Source organism: Lates calcarifer, linkage group LG15 (genome assembly GCF_001640805.2).
Source record: "Lates calcarifer isolate ASB-BC8 linkage group LG15, TLL_Latcal_v3, whole genome shotgun sequence".
Taxonomy (NCBI): domain Eukaryota; kingdom Metazoa; phylum Chordata; class Actinopteri; family Centropomidae; genus Lates; species Lates calcarifer.
Genome location: NC_066847.1, coordinates 1,157,543 through 1,176,879, shown reverse-complemented (window position 1 = coordinate 1,176,879; position 19,337 = coordinate 1,157,543). Strand labels below are relative to the sequence as shown.

Sequence of the window (19,337 nt, the reverse complement as noted above, 5' to 3'; positions counted from 1 at the left end):
TTAGGTGTCGTGATTGTGCGCTCAGGACGGCTCTGCCTGCTATCACAACAAAACAACACGGCATTATCGTTAGATTAGTTTGCTGATAGAGCGCCCTCTGCTGGATCACAATGCAAACTACTTTAGATGGTCATTACAGCCTTGAATATGAACTTTTCATCCCATGTTCGTACTCCCCTGTTGACAAGAGTATTAAAATCTTGAAAAGGTGCATTTACAACAGATAAAAAATATGATTAATTGCGAAGTTAACTATGGACAATGGTGCGATCATTTGTGATTAAATATTTGAATCGATTGCCAGCTGTAATTATTTTTATTATTTTGGATATTTTGTGCCTTTTTTTGGCAACACTAGACATATGCCAGGAAAAAGACGGTCCGACCGGCCGGATATGCAGTTTGCACCCTGAACATTCCTCCATTCGTTCTTAATTATAAAGAAATGCCATGAAAAGACCAAACCCAACAACGTGTTCATGAGGCCAACATTATCCAAGACGACTGGCAAACCTGGCGGAACTGAAGCAGATCATAAAACAGGAGATTTCTTACTAGAATTTCTTGTAGTTATAAATCATAAAACTTTTCTTGTCTCTAATATAATAAATAAATAAGACAAACAAAGCTCCTCACTGTATGATGATTTACAGTCAAACTATTTGAAGCTTCTGAAACTAACAGCATAAGATGGTAAGAGGCCAAATGATAATAACTAGAAGACAGTGAAACGTTTGCTTTGCTTAAAAGGCTGAAAATGAGATGAGCTGTTTTTAGTTTCACTCACTGCTTTCAGCACAGTGAAGGTTTTGTCTTTGAATTAAAGTGAAACCGAGTAATATCTGTCTCTGCTGGTTGCTGTTGTCTGACATCATTGTAAAGTGAATATTTTTGAATTCTGGTCAAACATCACGTCAGAAGACGTCCAGAGATGTTGATGTTATCAGTCTGGACACATGTTCGTACACAAAAAACTTCATCTGTGTCGTCAGGTGAAGTGCCAGCCTCCCTCTGTCCTTCGCTCGCTGCCTCCATCTTCCTCCTCCGCTTGCTTTCCGAGCCCACGCTCTTCTTCTACTTCTTCCCTCCATTTTTTATTTTTACATTTTTTTTGCCCCGTTTTTTTCGATGTTCCTGCTCGATGGAAGAAAATAACTTTTTGTTCTTGTCGATCATGAAAAAGGAATTGGTCCGGAAACTTCCCCGGGGATAAAAGCCAGTTGTTTCGTCTCCCCACCACTGCACTCAACAGGTGAATCCTCCTCATCCTCCTCTTCTTCTTCCTCCCCTATCTCCTTCCTCTTCTGCTTCCTCCCTTCTTTTCCTCCTCCTGCTGGCCATCCTCCAGCTCCCACCTTCACAGTGGAAGCGACTCTTGTACAGAATATAAACGTGGGTGAAAACGATCTTACTTTGGATTTTATTTCTTCTTTCTTTGACATTTTCTGCCTCATAAATCTTCCATCCTTTCCCTAAAACTTTTTCCATCTTTTGTTCACTCGTCCATTTCGTCCTCCCATCAGCCTCTGTTTACTCCACTCCTCTTTTATCTGCAGCACCTGAGCTGTTTTAAGTAAATATTTCTGTAAAGTCTGGGACACACCAAAAGTAAAATCAGGCACGTCAGTTATCGGCTCACTTCAGCAGACCAAAGAGGTAATTTTCCTGAAGCGGAGTCTGAACAGAAACAGCTGTGTTTTCAGTCACTGGGCGACTCAGGAGTTTCTGGAGGAGGAGAATGAAATGTTTTTAATGATTTTTGTGTTTAAAAACGTGCACAGAAGCTGCTTCTGGTGTGTTTTGGTAACAGCAGGCTTTCTGAAAATATGAATCGTCCTGATCTCGTGTGTGGACAGATAGAAAACGTTATTTCTAACACTCAGCTGTGGTTTGTATTTTCTGTTTTACCTTGACGACTGAAGACTCACCCAACCTTCGCCTCTCTCTCCTCCCTATTTACGTCCTTAAACTCTGTCTCTCTCGCCCCTCAGGACCAACTCCGACTCAGCCCTCCACACCAGTGTAATGAACCCTCCCACAGGAGACCCCTTCACCACGGGAGGACCCACCTTCACCCCCCAGAGCACCAGACGCACCGGTGAGAGAGCGAGAAAAACACACAACACAAAAACCTGCCTTTAAAACCTGCAGGTTGAAACATGTCGGTCAGGTTTAGATTCTGATTCTGTGGTTTGATTTCCACAACAACAAAGACAAGAATAACCAAAACTCCCAATCGTCCTGAAAGAGAATTAAGGTTGGTAAACATGGAGCAGCTGAACATGGCACATAGGAAAAAGCCTGGTTTTAAGAACAGATGTGAATGTGCAGTTGGAGCCTATTTGATGCATCAGATTTTTTACACAACCAACAACTGACTTTTGACAAATATTTTTACAGTTTCAAAGGCTGGGTGGAGTGGTTTCTCGTCAGTAAAATGATGTATTTTTGTGAAGATACGACTAAATGACAGCGTCTTCACATGAAAGAAAAGATGTCCAAGTGGTGATCCCTGTGGGACGTCATGGGGGACGCCCACAGATCGTGATGTGACTCCCTGCCTCTCAGAAACGTTGTTAATAACTATTAAAAGTATGTGTTATATGCATGAATAAACAGCTGCTGTGTCTTTCTACTTTAAAAACCAGAGGCAAAGACCAATAAAAGCAGGAAAAAGTCAATCATCTGCTGTCATCTGCCTCATGCTGATTCATATGGAACCTCTTGAAACCACAATGACGGAAGTGAAAATGGTGTGATGTCTTAAGTCACTCAGTGAACCCAAGTTTTTTATTTTTTATCTTGGATGTAATGCTGCGACCTGTTCATTGTTAAACTGACTTTTCTAGCCCTGACTATAAACGGCTCACAGTCCCTCAGGATAAAGATCTTAGTCTAAACAGGTTTTTCCCTCCAGCTGCCGGCAGACTCAGGATGTTCTGAATGTAAACTGATGAATATATTTCCACCTCATTTCTTTCTGATCCTGCAGGTCAAAGCGACGGAGAGGGCAGAAGAAGTGAGTTATATTCAAACACATTCACACAAACTCTGCTGTCAGGTCTCCTAAACTGAAGGTTACATTTCTGAAACTCAAACTGAATCTCCTGGACGTTTTATTTATGTGTTTTTATAAGAATTATTTTCAAGGTATGGTAGACTATGACAGGGCTCAAATCAGAGTCTGCAACATTCTGAGTTTGTGAAGTGAAGTTATTTAAAGCCTGTAGTTGTGCATCAGTCCTTGTAAATGTAAAGAAACTGATATGATATGAGCTCAGAGTCTTATTTGTGCTGATGGAGCTAATTAAAGCGACAGTAACTGACCTCTACCTTCTCATACGTAAAGAAAAGCTTGAATATTTGTTTATTGAAACATATGTTCAGAATAAACCTCTGTTCTTTTGTCCCTCAGTGTTTCCGTACCCAGTTCCTCCCATTGAAGAGAATGTGTTGGACGAGGGGAAACTGCTCAAACCCTGGGACACCAAGAAGGTAAAGTCAAAAAAATCTGATGTATTTCTTCTTAAAATTATGTCTTTTATTAATTTTCTTAATTATTCCTCACCTCAGGTTTCATATTAGTATATTATTTCTTCTTGTAGGAGGTGTGTTATTTGTCAAGCTGCAAAACAAAAACTAAATTCAAGACTTAATCTCCAAATATTTAACATTTTACTTCCTGCAGTATCTATAGATCGGAGGCTCAGGAGTGCACACAGTTACCAAACCAACCCTGCAAATTAAGCTAGAATTATTATGGTGTGTTATTTTTCTGTCTCTAGTTGCCTCTGTTGTCGTCCCGACCCAAGTCCTGTGAAGTCCCTGGCATCAAGTGAGTCCAACACATTCATACACTGCATTATGTCATCACCCTTTAACACTGTACTTTTCTTTGGCCTGAAATCAGATTAGGGTTACTCCTGACTCCCCTGCAGGCAGGACTCAGTTCCTCTGCTCCTGCTGCTTTAGTTTCTCATCTTTAACTGGAAAGTCACCAGAAAACCAAATGGTGTTAAATGTCAAATGTTCTCTTCAGCCTGTAACCAAAGAAAATTACAGTACTGAGAAAACGTCCGAGGCAACACAGCGGACTCAGTGTTTTTTGAAGAACACGGCGGCTGTTAGTCGAGAGATAACTGAATTATATTTGACCGCTGCCTGTGATATTAATGTACTGAATTATATCACATCTAAATTATTGTTTCTTCAGCATCTTTACGTCCCCGGAGCAGCCGTCCACGCCGGCTCACGGCGTCCCCTCGGCTCTCAACACCGGCGGCTCGCTGCCCGACCTGTCCAGCCTCCACTTCCCCTCCCCGCTGCCCACGCCGTTGGACCAGGACGAGCCGGGCTACCCAGGATCTTCCTCCCTGAGTGGGGGCAGCAGCACGGGGAACCTGGCCTCCACCCTCACCCAGCTGGGCATCAACGCCGCCAACGCGACGGGGGGCAACGGCAACTTCCATCACCACACACCAGGTCGGTACGAGTCTGCAGGAGAGTGAGTGATGACTGAGGGCTTCAGGCGAACGCGTGTTAAGACGATTGGGCTGATTTTAGTTGTGATTTCAGGGTCTCGTGATCGGACGAAGGTGGAACGAGTTGGTTTCAGTGTGGTTTAGTTGGCGTTGAGCGTATACACTCCCAAATATCATGTTGTCTTTAGAGCACCATTACTCTGTGATGGTTTGAGGTAGAGACATGCTGCTTTCTCACACTTAGAGGATCTGTACTTTCCATCCAGCCCCAGTTTGTCTGTCAGTCGTTTATTTCTGTCGATAAACTTTAAAGTTAGAAAAGACTCTGATCGTCTTTTGCGTGGTGCGATCTGTGTGTTTTAGAAAATCAAGACTGTATCGTTACTTAATTAACCCTCTGCTCTGCAAAACACAAAGGTATGTAAGTGTTACCGTTCTGGTTGACTCTCACGGCTCTCATGGTGTCGTTTTCGGCCGCAGCAGGCCAGGTGTCTTCAGGGAAACACCTGTAAAAAGCCACAGTTCACTTCCTGCTCAGCAGCAAACAGCAGACAGACTCAGTCAGAGAGCAGCTGGTGAACAGAGCAGCTAAAGATCCAGGTATTTCCCTCAGGAGGAGGTGGTGACCAAAAACGGAGCTAAAACAGAGGGAAAGGAGGAAATGAGCAACATATTGACATAAAAGGTGATGCCAAGTCAATGTTGTTGTTTCTGCTGCCCCCAAGTGGCCAGGAAGTGAGCTACGGCCCATGACTCCATCTGTGACTGCTGTTTATTTAATATTTTTATTTTTATGGCTGGAACTTGGATCTGCAGCATCACAAGTGTAAATGGAGCAAAATAAAAGTAGATTATTGTTCGTAGACACAGAGAGAGAGAGAGAATTTATCGTTGCAGTGATCAGAACTAATTGTTTATGAGAAAACCTCCTAATTTTTTATTCTGAATGGTTCTTAAACATTCATGTGTTCCCAGAATTTAGGAGATGGTTTATAACACAGTGTGTTTTGTTTACTTTTCTCAGTAATAATAACTTTGTATGGGGGTTGAAAACAAACCAACAGTTTAAGCAGTGTGTAATGTGTGTACTGTTCGTACCCGAGCTGTTCACAGACCCACTTCCTGCATCGGCTTTGATCCACTGTATTTACTGTAGGTGTGTGCACACAGTTTTCCTGTGTAGTGACATGTACGCTCTCATATTCAGTTTGATCTCCAAATAAAGAGGTTCACAGATTTTTTTTTCAAGTTTCCAAACCTGTCAAACTTATTTTTAGATCTCAGATATTGACTTATTTTTAGTACAATGGAATTACTACTAATAGAAATTACAAATCAAGACCTTACGTCAGAATAACTTGTTTTAAATTACACCAAAATTAAAGGATGACGAACCTTGGTCTCGTTTTCATATGTTTTTGGGTGTAAATGATTGATAGCAGCAACAATCTTTGGAATAGGTGCAGTATTGATCAGGAAAAGTGTACCCAGAAACATCATTCTATATCAATACCAGACTCCATTGACAAAAACTGGAATTTTACCGAGCAGGACACAGGAGCTGCTGGAATACCACTGCCTCCATCTGTTAGTGTGTTTGTGGTGTTGTGTGACTTTCAGTGGTGGAGGAAGTAATCGGATACTTTACTGAAGTAAAAGTAACAACACAGTAACACAGACACACTAACAGATGGAGGCAGTGGTATTCCAGCAGCTCCCATTTAAATTAGTGTTTTTGTCAATGGAATCTGGTCAGTCATTTACACCCAAAAACGTGGAGTTATCTGTTTGGCCTTTTGTTTTTGGGCTTGATAAAGAGACCTCTATTGAGAGGCTGTCCTGTAACCAGTTGCTGTAAACCTGTCTGGATGAAAGGTTAAGGCTAAGTGACTAATGTGAAGCTTAGCGGAGGAAGTATGTGGGTGAGAACGGACAAAATGAAACAACGGGGATGTACGGTGGCGGGGCGGCGCTCTAAATTTAGCCACAGAGAAGAGACAGGATTTTTTTTTTTTTTTTTTTTGTGGGTGGAAAGTGTAGCTGTAGCTTTATCGTTGTGTGAGGTGACTGTACAGACCACAGGTAGGAAGCTGCTGTCAGGGCTGCAGCCGCCTCTCCAAGACCTGAGTCTGGATCTTTGTGTCTTTATAAGGCTGTAAACCAGGTGGTCAGGTGAAGAGAACTGCTGAAGTTGACAACTTTCATTGTGAAAGTCTGAGGCAGATTAGAGATGTCTTTAGAACTTTAATAGCGTCTTTAAAAATATGTGACATTTGATGAAGTGAATAGAAACCGACTAGATGAGCAGATGAAATCTCCTTAAACCAGCTGCTAAATCAAAGTCTAACCTACAGTCTTCATGAACAGAAAACAGCATCACAGTGGAGCTAGCACACGAAGCTAGCTTCTCAAACTGTCAATGAAATGGTGTTAGCTAGCTTACATTTAGCATCTCTGATTTAGCAGCTAGCTACTGTATAAACACATGTAGAAGTATTTTTTGCTTGTTAAACTTTAACAGCACAGATCAAATATATTGAGCCCAGTAATCTGAGAATCCACACCTGATGTTTGTTGGAACTAATGGTCGGTGGAAGAGTCTTGGTGGTTTATCAGTAGGATTCATTCTGCCCAGAGGATCTCTCTCTGTCCGTGTTGGTCATCTTATAAACGCTCCTCCGGCGCCTCCTGCAGGACGAGTCAGCTGATCATCCTGACATTTGGGTTTTTGGTAAATCCTCCTCTGCAGCAGCAGTTTCACCCAAAATTCAGACCAGATGTGAGACAGAGGTGAATCACCAGCGTCTCTTTCCTCAGAAGCAGCTGTAAGGACACGAGGATGACAAACTGTCTCCACCGCTGTCAGACTCTGTGAGGATTACACAGGAAGAAAACTGCATTGTTTTAATTCAGTGACTCATTTATTTTATTTCCCTGCCCAACACAGCTCTGTTTCACCTGAATCATCATTACAGATGAGGTTCACTTGTTCAAAACTCAAAAGTAGGAACTTTGTGCGAATGGCTGCATCTCGAGATTAGTCTTCTCTAAGCAGCACTGAAACAGAAAATAGATTTGGAGCATTGGAAACTGTGATATGATGTATAACGTGGACTGATGCATACTGGGCTTATAAACATTTAAAATAAGACTTTAAGAAAGTAAATCTACATTTAAAAGACATTAAAAACAAATAAATGAGATTAGAAAGAGGTTATATATGTAATTTATTGGAAACCATTTCTGCTCAAGGAGGTTTGTTTCTTAACGTTAACGTCATGTGGAAAGTACTCTGTGTGTTTTTGTGATTTGTTTTCAGAATCTGATCATTGCCTCCTGTTTTTGTTTTTGGCTCTAAATATTGTGGTAAAATAAAGTCATTGGTCTGTAATGATCTCTGGACTCGGATCCAGAAGCTGCACAGAAGCACAGGTAGTGGGTGGAAGTGACCTAGTGAGGATGTTTTCACCTGCTCTGATCACCTGGGAAGGGGCTCAGGTGAAAACAGGCCGCCGTCTTTTCTCCCGTGGGGTCGATTCCCTGAACAGAAACAGACGACGGTTTATTTTAAACTGAGGACACAGAAAAAGAGAAAAGTAGAGGACTCATATGAAACATGAGTTTTTACTGTGTGGACGTTGTTTTTTTTCTTTTGAAGCAGGTGTTTAGGTCAGAGTTGTGTTAAATTAAAAAGTCAGCCTCTGATTTTTAGATTCAACTTCATGGACGAGCATCAAAGATTTTCTCATCATTTATGGTGATTATTGTTATTTTATCAGTGCTTGTTGTTGGATAAAGACATTTGAAGTCATCATCATTTTCTGAAGAATCATTAAATTTATCAATAATGAAAATAATCTAATTCTACTCTAGTTCTTATTAAATCTGTGACCTTTGACCTTACGTCTGTGCTTTAATAGTTTTCTGTTTTCCTCTCCGTCCTCAGGTCTCCTGGCGTCTCTACAGAGCACGCTCAGTAACCCCTCCCTGCAGTCGTCGCTAAGCAACCCCAACATCCAGTCGTCGCTCAGCAGCCACTCCTTCTCCAACTCCCTGAGCTCCGCCTCCCTGCACTCGTCGCTCAGCAACCCCTCGCTGCAGTCGTCCCTCAGCTCCTCCCCCTCCCTGCCGTCCTCCCTCAGCAGCCAATCGCTGCACTCCTCCCTCAGCAACTCCTCCCTCCAGTCGGCGTCCAGCGGTAACCCCGGCTACAGCAGCGGCGGCGGCTCCTGCTCCTCCTCCTCCTACTCGCCGCTGCTCGGCGGACAGGGTCAGCCGTCGCTCAGCACGTCGCCGCGGAGACGGGCGCAGCTGTCCCCGCTCATCCTGCCCATGGGAGGGGAGTCACGGAGGCATCACTCCAAACAGTTCTCCCCCACCATCTCCCCCACCCTGTCCTCCATCACACAGGTGACACACAAGAAGAAAATCTGTCATAGAAAATGTAGAGTTACAAGTTCAGGTGACGTCTTTACTCAGAGTTTTTCCTGTTTTATTCAACAATGAAAACAATAACTCCTGGGAAATTCATGATGGACCCTGAATGCACCGTGAATACATCTGCAGCACTGACCTCAGACAACCCTGTCAGCTCATATCAAATGGATAGATAAAGGACAGAACTCAGTTTTAACCAGTAGACAGATCCTCTTTGTCTCTCAGTACAAACAGCTGTATGCAGATGTTTGTTCACGTCCTTACTGTGCAGCAGACAGAGATTTAAAATCAGCCTTTCTTCACGTGTTCATTCTCTGCTGCTTCTTATTTCCTGACCTGAAATAATAGGAAAAAATCAACAGTATTTGTGGCCTGTGCAGACGTTTGGTCACCATAAGACACGCTGAACTTCATTAACTCATCAGGCCTTAATCGACTAATGAGAGCGGCTGTTTGCTCGGTTTGTTTCTCTGATTATTTAAGATCCAGACGACGGCAGAAATCCTTCATCTGGTTTAAGATTAGAGAAGGTTATAAAATAATACCCGCAGCAGACGAACAAACTGAACTGAAGGAGGAGAAGAGTTACAGATGTGTTTTCCTAAACTCACTGACTTTGACTTTGAATCTTTCAGAACAGATTCGACAGAAAAATAAATGTCCAGAGTCCAGTTCGTGTCTGCCGCTAACATCCCTCCTCCCTCCCTCAGGGCGTCCCTCTGGACACCAGCAAACTGCCCCTGGACCAGAGGCTTCCTCCGTACCCGCTCAGTCAGTCCCACCAGCACCAGCCGGGCTCCCACCAGCCTCTCCCCGGTCTGCCTGGCTCCCAGCCCGGCCAGCAGCCTCCACCTCCGCTGGGTCACCACCAACAGCTGCACCGCCTCCAGCAGCCGCGGCCCAACGCCCAACAACAACAACAGCAGCAGCAGCAGCAGCAGCAGCAGCAGCAGCAGCTCCACCTGCAGAACCTACGCAACCAGCACATGCAGCAGCACTTTGGAACGGTAAGATTAATCCAGTGACTCGCAGCAGAGTTCACGTCACACTTTAAACCTTTAAATCCGAGGAAACTGAGCGATAAATCACAAAACTTGATAGAAAAGAAACTTCACTTCCAGACAAAACCTGAATGGAAGTTTTTTTTTTTTCTGGCAGTAATTTCAACAGCGTGCTTTCCTGCCAATATGGTGGTGTTTTGATCTTGACTGTTGCATGCTGGGATTGCATGTCACAATTCGATTGGATTATGATTCAGAGGGCTGTGATGCGATGATAAAAAGATTTTTCTCTACACAGGGTTTGTTTTTTCTCAGTATTTGTAATGCGCTAACTAATTATGTTTTCAATCAACTTTGTGAATCGATTCAGAGTCGTCCAGTCGGAGCTCTGTAGACGACACGGTTGCATGAAGACGTGTGATTTCTGATTTCCTTCTGTGATCACGTCGTGTTTCCTCTGCAGCAACAGAGGCCGATGGGACCGCACATGAACACGACGAACACGTCGCTGATAAAGAGCGAGGGCGGGTTGGATCAGTGCGTCCAGAGCTCGTCGTCCTCTCAGTGTCAGGTCAAACAGGAAGCAGAGCAGCAGCAGCAGGTGGAGCAGCAGCAGCAGCAGCAGCGAGTCGGCGGCCTCCCGCAGCTCCAACAGATCAGCCACAACCTGGCCACGGACCTCTACAACGTGAGTTCACTACGACATGGTCCAGAAAATACCAGAGCCTGTTTGACTCCACATTCAACAGCCGACAAACTTCAGAACTTTGTTTAATAAGCAGCTTTAATCTGTTTTGGTCTGTTGCAAAAACACTCAGTCGTTTGAGGACGTGTTCTCTATTTTTGCTCTATTTTTAGTTTGTGGAAGTTTCTTATTGGATTTAGCTGATTGAATAATTTTTATTTATTTGGTCCAGCTTCATGTTGTTGATGAAGCACAAAGCAGTTCAGTTGTGTAACTCAGTCAGATGTGATCACTCCTGATTCATTTCACCTCTCCTGCAGCTTGTTGATGTGTTTGTCTTGTTTTTAGATTTACAGACCAGTATTTACTCAATTATGTGCCTGTGGGTGCCACTTAGTTACATGACCACATGCTAATTTAGTTTAACCTCCTCTGAGAGTCTGAAAAATAACAAAAAAATAAATATTGATGGCTCCGATTTAAAGATACACCGTCCTTATCTCTCAGGATCAGAGGTGTGGTTGTTCTCGGTGTGATGTAATGCTGAGGCGAAATGAAAGACAAACACCTGCTTCTATTTCTGGACGTCTGCTCTGTACAAGTCATTGTGCACCAGAGAGAGACGGTGACATTTAATCAGACACCAGGAGGCGTCCCGGCTTCTCAGGTTGCAGCCTGAGGGATTCACCTGGAAATTACAGAAGCATTTTGCTGCAGAAAAGACTCAGCTGAGAGTTTTGAATCTGCGTTAGAGAATCTGTTTCGTCTCGGCCCGTCAGTTCACACGCTGGGTAAACAGGGGATTCCCCTTTCTAAGATGTGGTCTGTGGAAATTCTTTACCGGGAATAACCCTTGAGATCTTGTTTTTAAGGGCTTCCCCAGCTACAGGAGTATAACAACTAGAGTAACAACAGGATGATTAAACGACGCCAAAGAGCAAGACAGGGCTTTTATTCTGAAAATACAGTAGACTCTCTGGTTTCCTCTGCGTGGTTCGGTCAGTTTTTCTACACCGACACATTAAAGCTGGGGAATTTTACACCGTTTAGTTTGAGATAACGGTGATTAAAACAGAACAGCGAGTGGAGAGAAAGTTATGTTGCCTAAAAACTGCGAACAAGCAGAGGTGGAGAAAGTACTGCATGCACCTGTTGGTCATATGACAGGGCAGGTGTGTTTGATTTAGGACACTGGCTGTGGTCGCCGGGTGGTGCAAAAAAAAAAAGAAAAAGGACCAAATCAGCAGCTCGGTCTCGGCTGCAGCTGCTGCCTTCTTACTCAGTTTAAACTTCAACCTTCAAGTCGAAATATTTATAGTTCTCTGCACAGTCATCGTTTCATGACGACAAGAGTTTTCTGATGAAGCGAACTGGGATCCTAAGAAATGAGAGAAATGAAAATAAAGCCAGTTCTGTTTTCTGAGCTGGATCACTGAGTTAAACTGAGTTAAACTCTGTGAATCCAGTCGTTAAAATAAATTAACAACAGTTAGAAAACAGGAGAGAGTATCTGTAAAAACCTGTTTGTTTTTCTTTCTGTTTTCTCCCAGGATGCCTTGTTCAACTCTCTGCTGGACGACCCGTACCTGAGTCTGCAGCTCACCGGCAAATCCAACCAGCAGGTATGAGCTGTAAATAACGCTGGCCGAGGGGACACTGGTGTCGCCCGCTGGCGTCTGAACCCAGTCGCTGCGTTCAGGAACATGATGTCCCTGTTGTTTTCTTTGGCATCAGAGCAGCAGCAGGCAGATGGCAGAAATGTCCACGTTATATTCTCTGCAGAGTCGTCGTCTTCTCGCTAATAAGACACAAAAAAAACCTATATTTTCTATCAGCTACACTAAAGAAGACGAAGGTGAACGTCCACCTTTCTGCTGTGGAGCAGTTCATGTGTCCTTGTAGCACTGGAGGATGTTTTATAAAAGGCACCTGAACCCAGGACGATTCCTCAAAATCTGACGTTGACCTCTGATGGTCCTAGAAACAGGACGAGGTTTAACAGCAGCTCTGATGTCTAGGATCTCAGTTTAGTTTATTGGTCTTAACGTGGGTTTACGTCGCTCCAGAGTGATTCCTCTAATACCAGAGGATCTGTGTTCACTCTGGAGCCTTTGTTTTATCTCTTCAGTCTCTTATGAATTTCTAAATCCTACATAAGCACGAGGTCGTCTCAGGATTTCAGAACAAACCCTGACTCACGTCCCCTCTCTTCCTGTTTCAGTTCACGGCTGAAAACCAGGGCGACGGTCTGTCCCTGAACCACAGCGGTCTGAGCTGCGGCAGCACCGACAAGAACCAGTTCCCCTCCAACACCCAGGGGCCCCTGGGCCTGCAGGACCCCGGAGACCAGCAGCTCCTCAACAACCAGAACCAGAACTACAGCGGCGGCGACGGACGACACAACGTGCCCAACATCATCCTCACAGGTCAGTATGAACGAGATATTAAAACCAAGACTACACATTGATTTAACTGAAGATTCTTAACGTTAACTTCTGTCTTAGTCGTTAAAGGTTTTAGAACATTTCCAGGTTTTGATGCTTTATTGGGGGATTAACCTCGTCTTTAAAGCCTCCGTGTCTCAGAAACTAAAGAAGATAGAAGCTGAAATTTAGATTTTTTATTTATTCACATGAACTATGAATCAAATCCAAGATCGTCAGTCAGGAAGATTTTCTAAAATCTTTAAATCTGACAGGGAATAGACAGTTTTTGATCCTCAGTGCTGTTGACACAGATTCAACATTCAGACTCTTGTTTTTGCAGAATTGTCTTTTCTATCCTTCAGAAACCTGCAGCAGACACTGCTCAGTTAAACTAAATGTTGTCTGTGCATCTGGTTCCCTCTTAACAAGGATGAATAAATATCATAAAAGTCTAAAAATAAATCTAATATAAAAATCTAAATGTGACACGTGAAAGTAGAAGAGAGACAAACTCAGGTGATAAACACGTGGAAAAGAAGGAAAAGAATCGTCTGTAAGTTCCTTTAAATCTTGTTGAAAATCGCTCCGAGATGTTTGAGGAAGTGAAGACGAGGTGAGAGTCGTTAAAGAGAAGTGGATCTGTGAATTTGTCTGAATTTAAGACGTGAAGTAGTCGTGGAGTTTCCCTTCTCAGCTTTAACCAGTCTCCCCCGTCCTCCCCCCCTGCAGGAGACTCTCCCCCAGGTCTGTCCAAAGAGATCGCCAGTGCCCTGTCCCACGTCCCCGGCTTCGAGATGGACCCCTTCTCCCTGGACGACCCGCTCAGGATGGACCCCCTGGCTCTGGACATGCTGGACGGCGACCTGATGCTCGCCGACCCGGCCGTGGAGGACTCCTTCCGATCCGACCGGTTGAAGTGATCCCTCCCCGCCACCGCTCGGTGGGGAAAAGGAGACAGACGCCACCCGGGCGGAGGTGGAGAGGACGCCGCCCACTCACCACTCCCCCACCCACCCCCTCCCCTGCAGAGCGAGGCGAGGATCGGATGTAACTCGGGGAATCTCTTCTTTGGACGTCCGGGAAGAGACGGACCTGAGGTTTGGGTCGTGTGTCGGGACGAACTGAAGGAGGGGGAGCTTTTATCCGTCGAAGGCACTTAACTGAAAAACGCTCTTGCAAATGCTTGAAGTCAAGAAAAAAAACCAAGTTGCTTCTCTTTTTCGGCATTAGCTTGTACGAGTCTTATCTGCATGTTAATGAAAAATGCACTCGCAGGAATGAAACGCTCGCGTGCCTGACGTCGGCTTCGTGTAAGAAAAAAAACAAACAAACCAGCAACTCGCTTGGAAGATCTTGAAAAGCATTATGCATCTTGACAGACCTTCTTGAGCTTTCTGACTGTTTCCTGTCGTCCTGCTCCGCCGGCAGACGTGTCGGCCATCACTCCGCAGGAAGGACGACCTGTCGTTTGGTCTGTTTCCCTCTAAACTGCCATGAGGCCAACGCTTTGGCTTTCTCTGCTTTATCAGCCACTTTGACAGGAGCTTAGCCATGACTTAGAGATTTATATATCTGGAAAAACAAAGCAGTCACAGATGTCAAGTGTAAGAGATTCTCCTCAGGCCTCACTGGTCTGTTCTCACCTGCAGAAATCAGTGGAAGGTTTGAGTGTGTGTCGAGATTAAAACCCCCCAACCTGCTGCTTCTGTTCAGGTCATAACGTTACAGATCAAAGCAGCTTTAAAACATTAGATCACGCTGTGATCACACAGGGCGCTCGCTCAGGACCTCCAGGCTCCGACCCCGTCACTCCCCCGAGACGCTGCAGGGGTGATTTTCAACCCTGTGGCTGAGGGAGAGATGAGGAAGTTTCCTCAGTTTAAAAAGAGTAAAGGTCTTTTTGCAAATGTCAAACACTCGCTCTGGAATATTCAGGAGCTGAAGCTCCACCACGTCTGGATGTGTGAATTAATTGCTTTAGAAAAACGTCCCCCAGAGTGAAAAGGCCAGACCAGATCGAGTCCAAGTCCAAGCAGTTCCTCTGAGATCAGAGTCCAAGTGGAGACCAAGATAAGTTCAGTCATTCAGGACTGGTTCAGAAAGTAAAATATTTCTACTAAAGATAAAACGAAGAGAGAGCTGAGTTTGGTCTGAGACTGAAACGAGCCGCAGGTCCAGGACGATTTAAAAACCATCTGACGTCCTGAGAGCGCCCCGTCTGATCACAGACCAGCGTCACTGTTACACCTTCACCGAGCCGCGATCTGAGGCCTGAAACGAGGAGGACATCGTGTTTTTACGCTCCTGCGTTCTCGGCCCTGACGCGTGTCGCTCGGTGGCGGCGTGTTTCAGGCTTCAGACGGCGGCCGGTGTTTCTGAATCTGTGGCTGTGGATTCAGTCGTGTTTCAGCCTCGTGTGCCTGCTGTCTGTCTGTCTGTCTGTCTGTCTCTCTGTCTGTCCGTCCGTCCACATTCCCTCTAACAGAGAGAAATGTTTAGTGTCTTGCTGAAGAAGAATGCGCTGACAATACATCGGATGCACTTGCCTGTAGTTATATCTCTCTCTATATATATGTATGGATCGGCTGCGTTTGTAATTGATGATTATGCATTGCAGTGGTGGAGACGAATGTGTTGGATGAATCGAGCCCCGACGTCGCTCGTCTGCGCTGAAACGTTCGTACGGCGGCTTTAGTGCAGCTTCCCCTCAGGCTTTAAAGCTTTATCGCCCTTTCAGGTCAGGATTTTAAAGGGCAGTTCCACCAAGTCCTGAAAAATGACGAACCCTCTGTTCACGTAAAATATAAAGAGTCGGAGTCAGCTTTTAAATCCATAAAACTCAACTCAGCTGTTTTCTAAAGTCACTCAGCAACAATAGAAGTGTCTGACATGGAAGGATTAATAAATGAAAGCAAGAAAACAACAAATAAAATCAGATCAAATCAGTTTTAAAGAAGGAAAACAAATAAAATGACACTTTAAACGGTTAAAAGTAAAGGATTAAAGACAGATTAATTCAGTTACAGGTCGAATCATGATTGTAATTAATTATATAAAGAAGTTTTTAGAGATGATTGAAGGCAGACTGAGGTTTCTGCTCTGGTAAGCTGTGACAGAGGGGCTTATGGGAAACAGTGTTCTTTAAAGGTTTCTAACAGCACAACCGGATGTGTTTTTTTAAAACGATTTTTAATGAATCTGGAAGCTTCAGTTCGACTTTTTTTATCTTCACACACAGAAAAATATTGATTATTGAAAATACAATCCTGCGGCATCAAACACGCTCATTTAAACGCTCACTTCCTGCACCTTTGTCACCATGAAAATGTTGTTTATCAAAACACGATGATCGTCTCCTCGCAAAATAAAATAACTCTAATTTGTAAATTCTAAATGCAGTTTTTGGTGGCACTGCCCTTTAATTCACCCCCACACAGTCACTGTGATTGACAGCCCTTAGCCCCGCCCTCTCTGCCTGCACTTCCTGCGTCTGCAGCGGAGCATACTAACGTATTTTTGTGTAACAAAAGTTTAAACAACAAAAAAATTATTAATATTAATATTCTGACTTATAAAGAAGTTTTATTTTTTAATCCAAAGTGGTCTAAATCTGTATGTATATAATTTCTCAGATGCTATCTTTAAAAAAAACAAAAATAAAAAATAAAAACAGTATATTTAAGATGAGAGAAGAAAAAAAAACAGCTTGTAGACGTTGGAGAGTTTTTGAACAACAGCTTGTGAATTTAGCTGCATGTGTCTGTGTGAGTATTTACATACATGTTGTCTTGTTCCTCCACTCTGGAAATACTGTCATGAATTTTCTCTTATGGTCAGTGGCTTCAAATCTGAAATCTTCTTGTCTTTCTCTGTCAGAGCGTCCGGATTTATCAGCTGTTTTTCTTCAGTTCGTCGAGTTACTGACGGATCAGAGGAGTCGTTCTGATCCGAGCAGAGAAATTGGTTTTGGTTGTGGTTTTTTTTGGTTCCTCTCATGAAGAAAAATCTAAATTTTCTACCCTGAAGCTCAACTGGTAGATGTTACACTGTGCTCTTATTTTGAAGTGCATTTCCTGTGAAGGTCTGGGAAGTTCTGGAAGCCAGTTTAAGGTCTGAAAATTCTGGAAAACTCAGGAGAAGTAAAAGTTTATTAGACGGGTTTTTAGCTTTAATGCCGCTAAAGGTCAAAGGTCAGAGGTCTTGTTTGATCAGGTGAAACGATTCGTGTGCCTGAAGCTGCAGGTCAGAGTGGGTGTGTTGAGGTGATGCAGACAGGAAGACAATCACAAACAAACTGAGGGCTGAGGAGAGGTGAGGAAAGTGGAGTTGAAGTGTGACGGCTCCCCCTGCTGGTCAGTCCAGGCTACTGCAGCTGCAGAGTCACTGCAGGTTCAGAGACGTCCCAGGATAAAATAAATCTCCAGTCGTCTGCACTGTTTGACCTCTGAATCATCTCCTGTGGACACTTACAGTTACAGAAGAGAAGAAAAAGCTGCGTTTACCTGCAGTGTTTTCAAGAAAAAGAGTCTGGGAATCGAACCACCAACCCTCCGATTACAGGACTAGAGAAGCAGTCCTTATTCTAGAGTTTCTTATTCGACTGAGGTGTTTCTGAACCTTTGAGCTTCTCTGACGTAAATAAAAAGCCATCTGATAGCAGTCGTGGTGGGGTGGGAGGTGATCGTACGATGTTTTCAGGGCGAGTTATCGGGACGTTGGTCGTCTGGTTTCGAGGTTCGTCCAGTCGGCGCCGGCAGCCGACGACATGACACAGGAGGTGTAAAGGAAGAAGAGTCGATCGTGTCTGTCGTTGTTCTGATGAAACCAGGAGGTGAGGAGGATTTTATCACTGCAGCCATGTTGGATGAAAATGTTACAGTTTGCTCTCCGTTACAGTCTGAATCTAAGAGGTTGGATGTGATTGTGATGTTTGATGATCAGGTTTCCTCTGATCAATCAGATCAATACATCAGCAGTTTATAATTCAACAAGCTCCTGCATCCTGCATCTTTTTGTTCCATAAATATCACCTTTTTAAATTTAACATGCTAACTCACTTCCTGGTTTTAGGGTCAGTGCTGCAGCTCTCTGTTGACCCACAGTACTTTGCAGTTAAGGTGACATCTAGTGGTCATAGTGATAATAACAGGAACAAAATAGGTGACGTAGAAAGTTGACGTTCGGAGGAGGTTGTGGTTTTCTTGAACATAACCGAACTGACGTTAACGACTGATTGGGAACGACTGAGTTGGAGTCACTTGTAATATCAGGGTTATTTTCTCTGACTGGACCAGAACCAGAACCAGGACCAGGACCAGGAATCTGATTTTTAATGAGTAAAATCTTCTGGAGTGACTCGACTCTTCACCTTCTCTCCTTCCTTTCTTTTCTTTTCTTAGAAACACTGACTCTCGTTTTTAGTAAATCCCTTTAAACAAGCAGAAGCTGCACTGGAAAAACCTTATTTGACCAAACATCTTTGCAGAGTTTTATCTTCAGGACAGAGTTAGTCGAAGTGAAATGAAGAATTTCTGAACTGAAACGTGTCGGATTAAAGACGTGGATGGAAAAGAGCAAAAAATCAGATGTAGACGAGTGAATGTGAATGTGAAAGAGATCAAATCAGTGGGCAGCAGGAGAGAAAATATCTTTAATTTCTGTCTTTTCTTAATTTAAAAAGTAACTTTTAAAAGCAGAATAATTTTATTTTTTCGCTCATTTTTATAAAAACAGGCGTCGCTCAGAAAGATCAAAGAATCAGACACAAAGTTTTAAAAATCATCCTTTCCTGTGTTTTCCTGTGTTTGTTTCATCCTCTCCACCTGTGTGTGTCTGTGTTGTTGTTATGCAATAAACCTGTTGTGAGCTAACATGCAGTTCCAGACTCTGCCAGTAGGGGGAGCTGTTGACCAGCGAGGTAGAGTGAGTGTGTGAGTGTGAGTGTGTGTGCAGATTAGGGATCAGTTAAAGGCCATATTTCATATTTTTTCATATTTTTTATTGATGTATATTAATTTCTCTCATGTTATTAATGTTATTTGTTAGTTTTTTTTTGTTTTTGTTTGTTTTTAGGCTCCAGAGAATAAACTGAGCGTCCCGCGTCCTCTGCTTTGTATTTGAATAATAATTTTTGTTTTTTGTCGTCACTCAGATTTTTATTTGAACTTTGTAATAACCAGGGAATGTCGAGTGTGTTGTACATATTAATGTTTTCAAACCAGAGGTGCTTCTGAAGCTAACAGGAGAGATTTTTAAAGAGACTGTACCTTCACATTATTTTCCAGAAAATAAACAAATGAAACCTGGA

General features: G+C 43.5%; 1 protein-coding gene across 3 annotated transcripts in view; it reads left to right on the top strand.

Annotated features, from left to right (window-relative positions):
* Window positions 1-19,337, top strand: part of LOC108884694 (CREB-regulated transcription coactivator 2) — a 37,178-nt gene extending 17,841 nt beyond the window's left edge. The window contains exons 5-16 of one of the 3 annotated variants that reach the window (XM_051076353.1): window positions 1,184-1,252; window positions 1,992-2,098; window positions 2,993-3,019; window positions 3,416-3,495; window positions 3,786-3,835; window positions 4,214-4,482; window positions 8,428-8,891; window positions 9,629-9,925; window positions 10,389-10,607; window positions 12,155-12,226; window positions 12,826-13,030; window positions 13,760-19,337. In XM_051076353.1, the coding sequence (XP_050932310.1) occupies window positions 1,184-1,252; window positions 1,992-2,098; window positions 2,993-3,019; window positions 3,416-3,495; window positions 3,786-3,835; window positions 4,214-4,482; window positions 8,428-8,891; window positions 9,629-9,925; window positions 10,389-10,607; window positions 12,155-12,226; window positions 12,826-13,030; window positions 13,760-13,950 (2,050 nt within the window). In that variant the 3' untranslated portion in view covers window positions 13,951-19,337. Of the gene's footprint in view, window positions 1-1,183; window positions 1,253-1,991; window positions 2,099-2,992; window positions 3,020-3,415; window positions 3,496-3,785; window positions 3,836-4,213; window positions 4,483-8,427; window positions 8,892-9,628; window positions 9,926-10,382; window positions 10,608-12,154; window positions 12,227-12,825; window positions 13,031-13,759 lie in introns of all 3 variants that reach the window. The other 2 variants (XM_018678735.2, XM_018678736.2) reach the window with 2 other exon arrangements.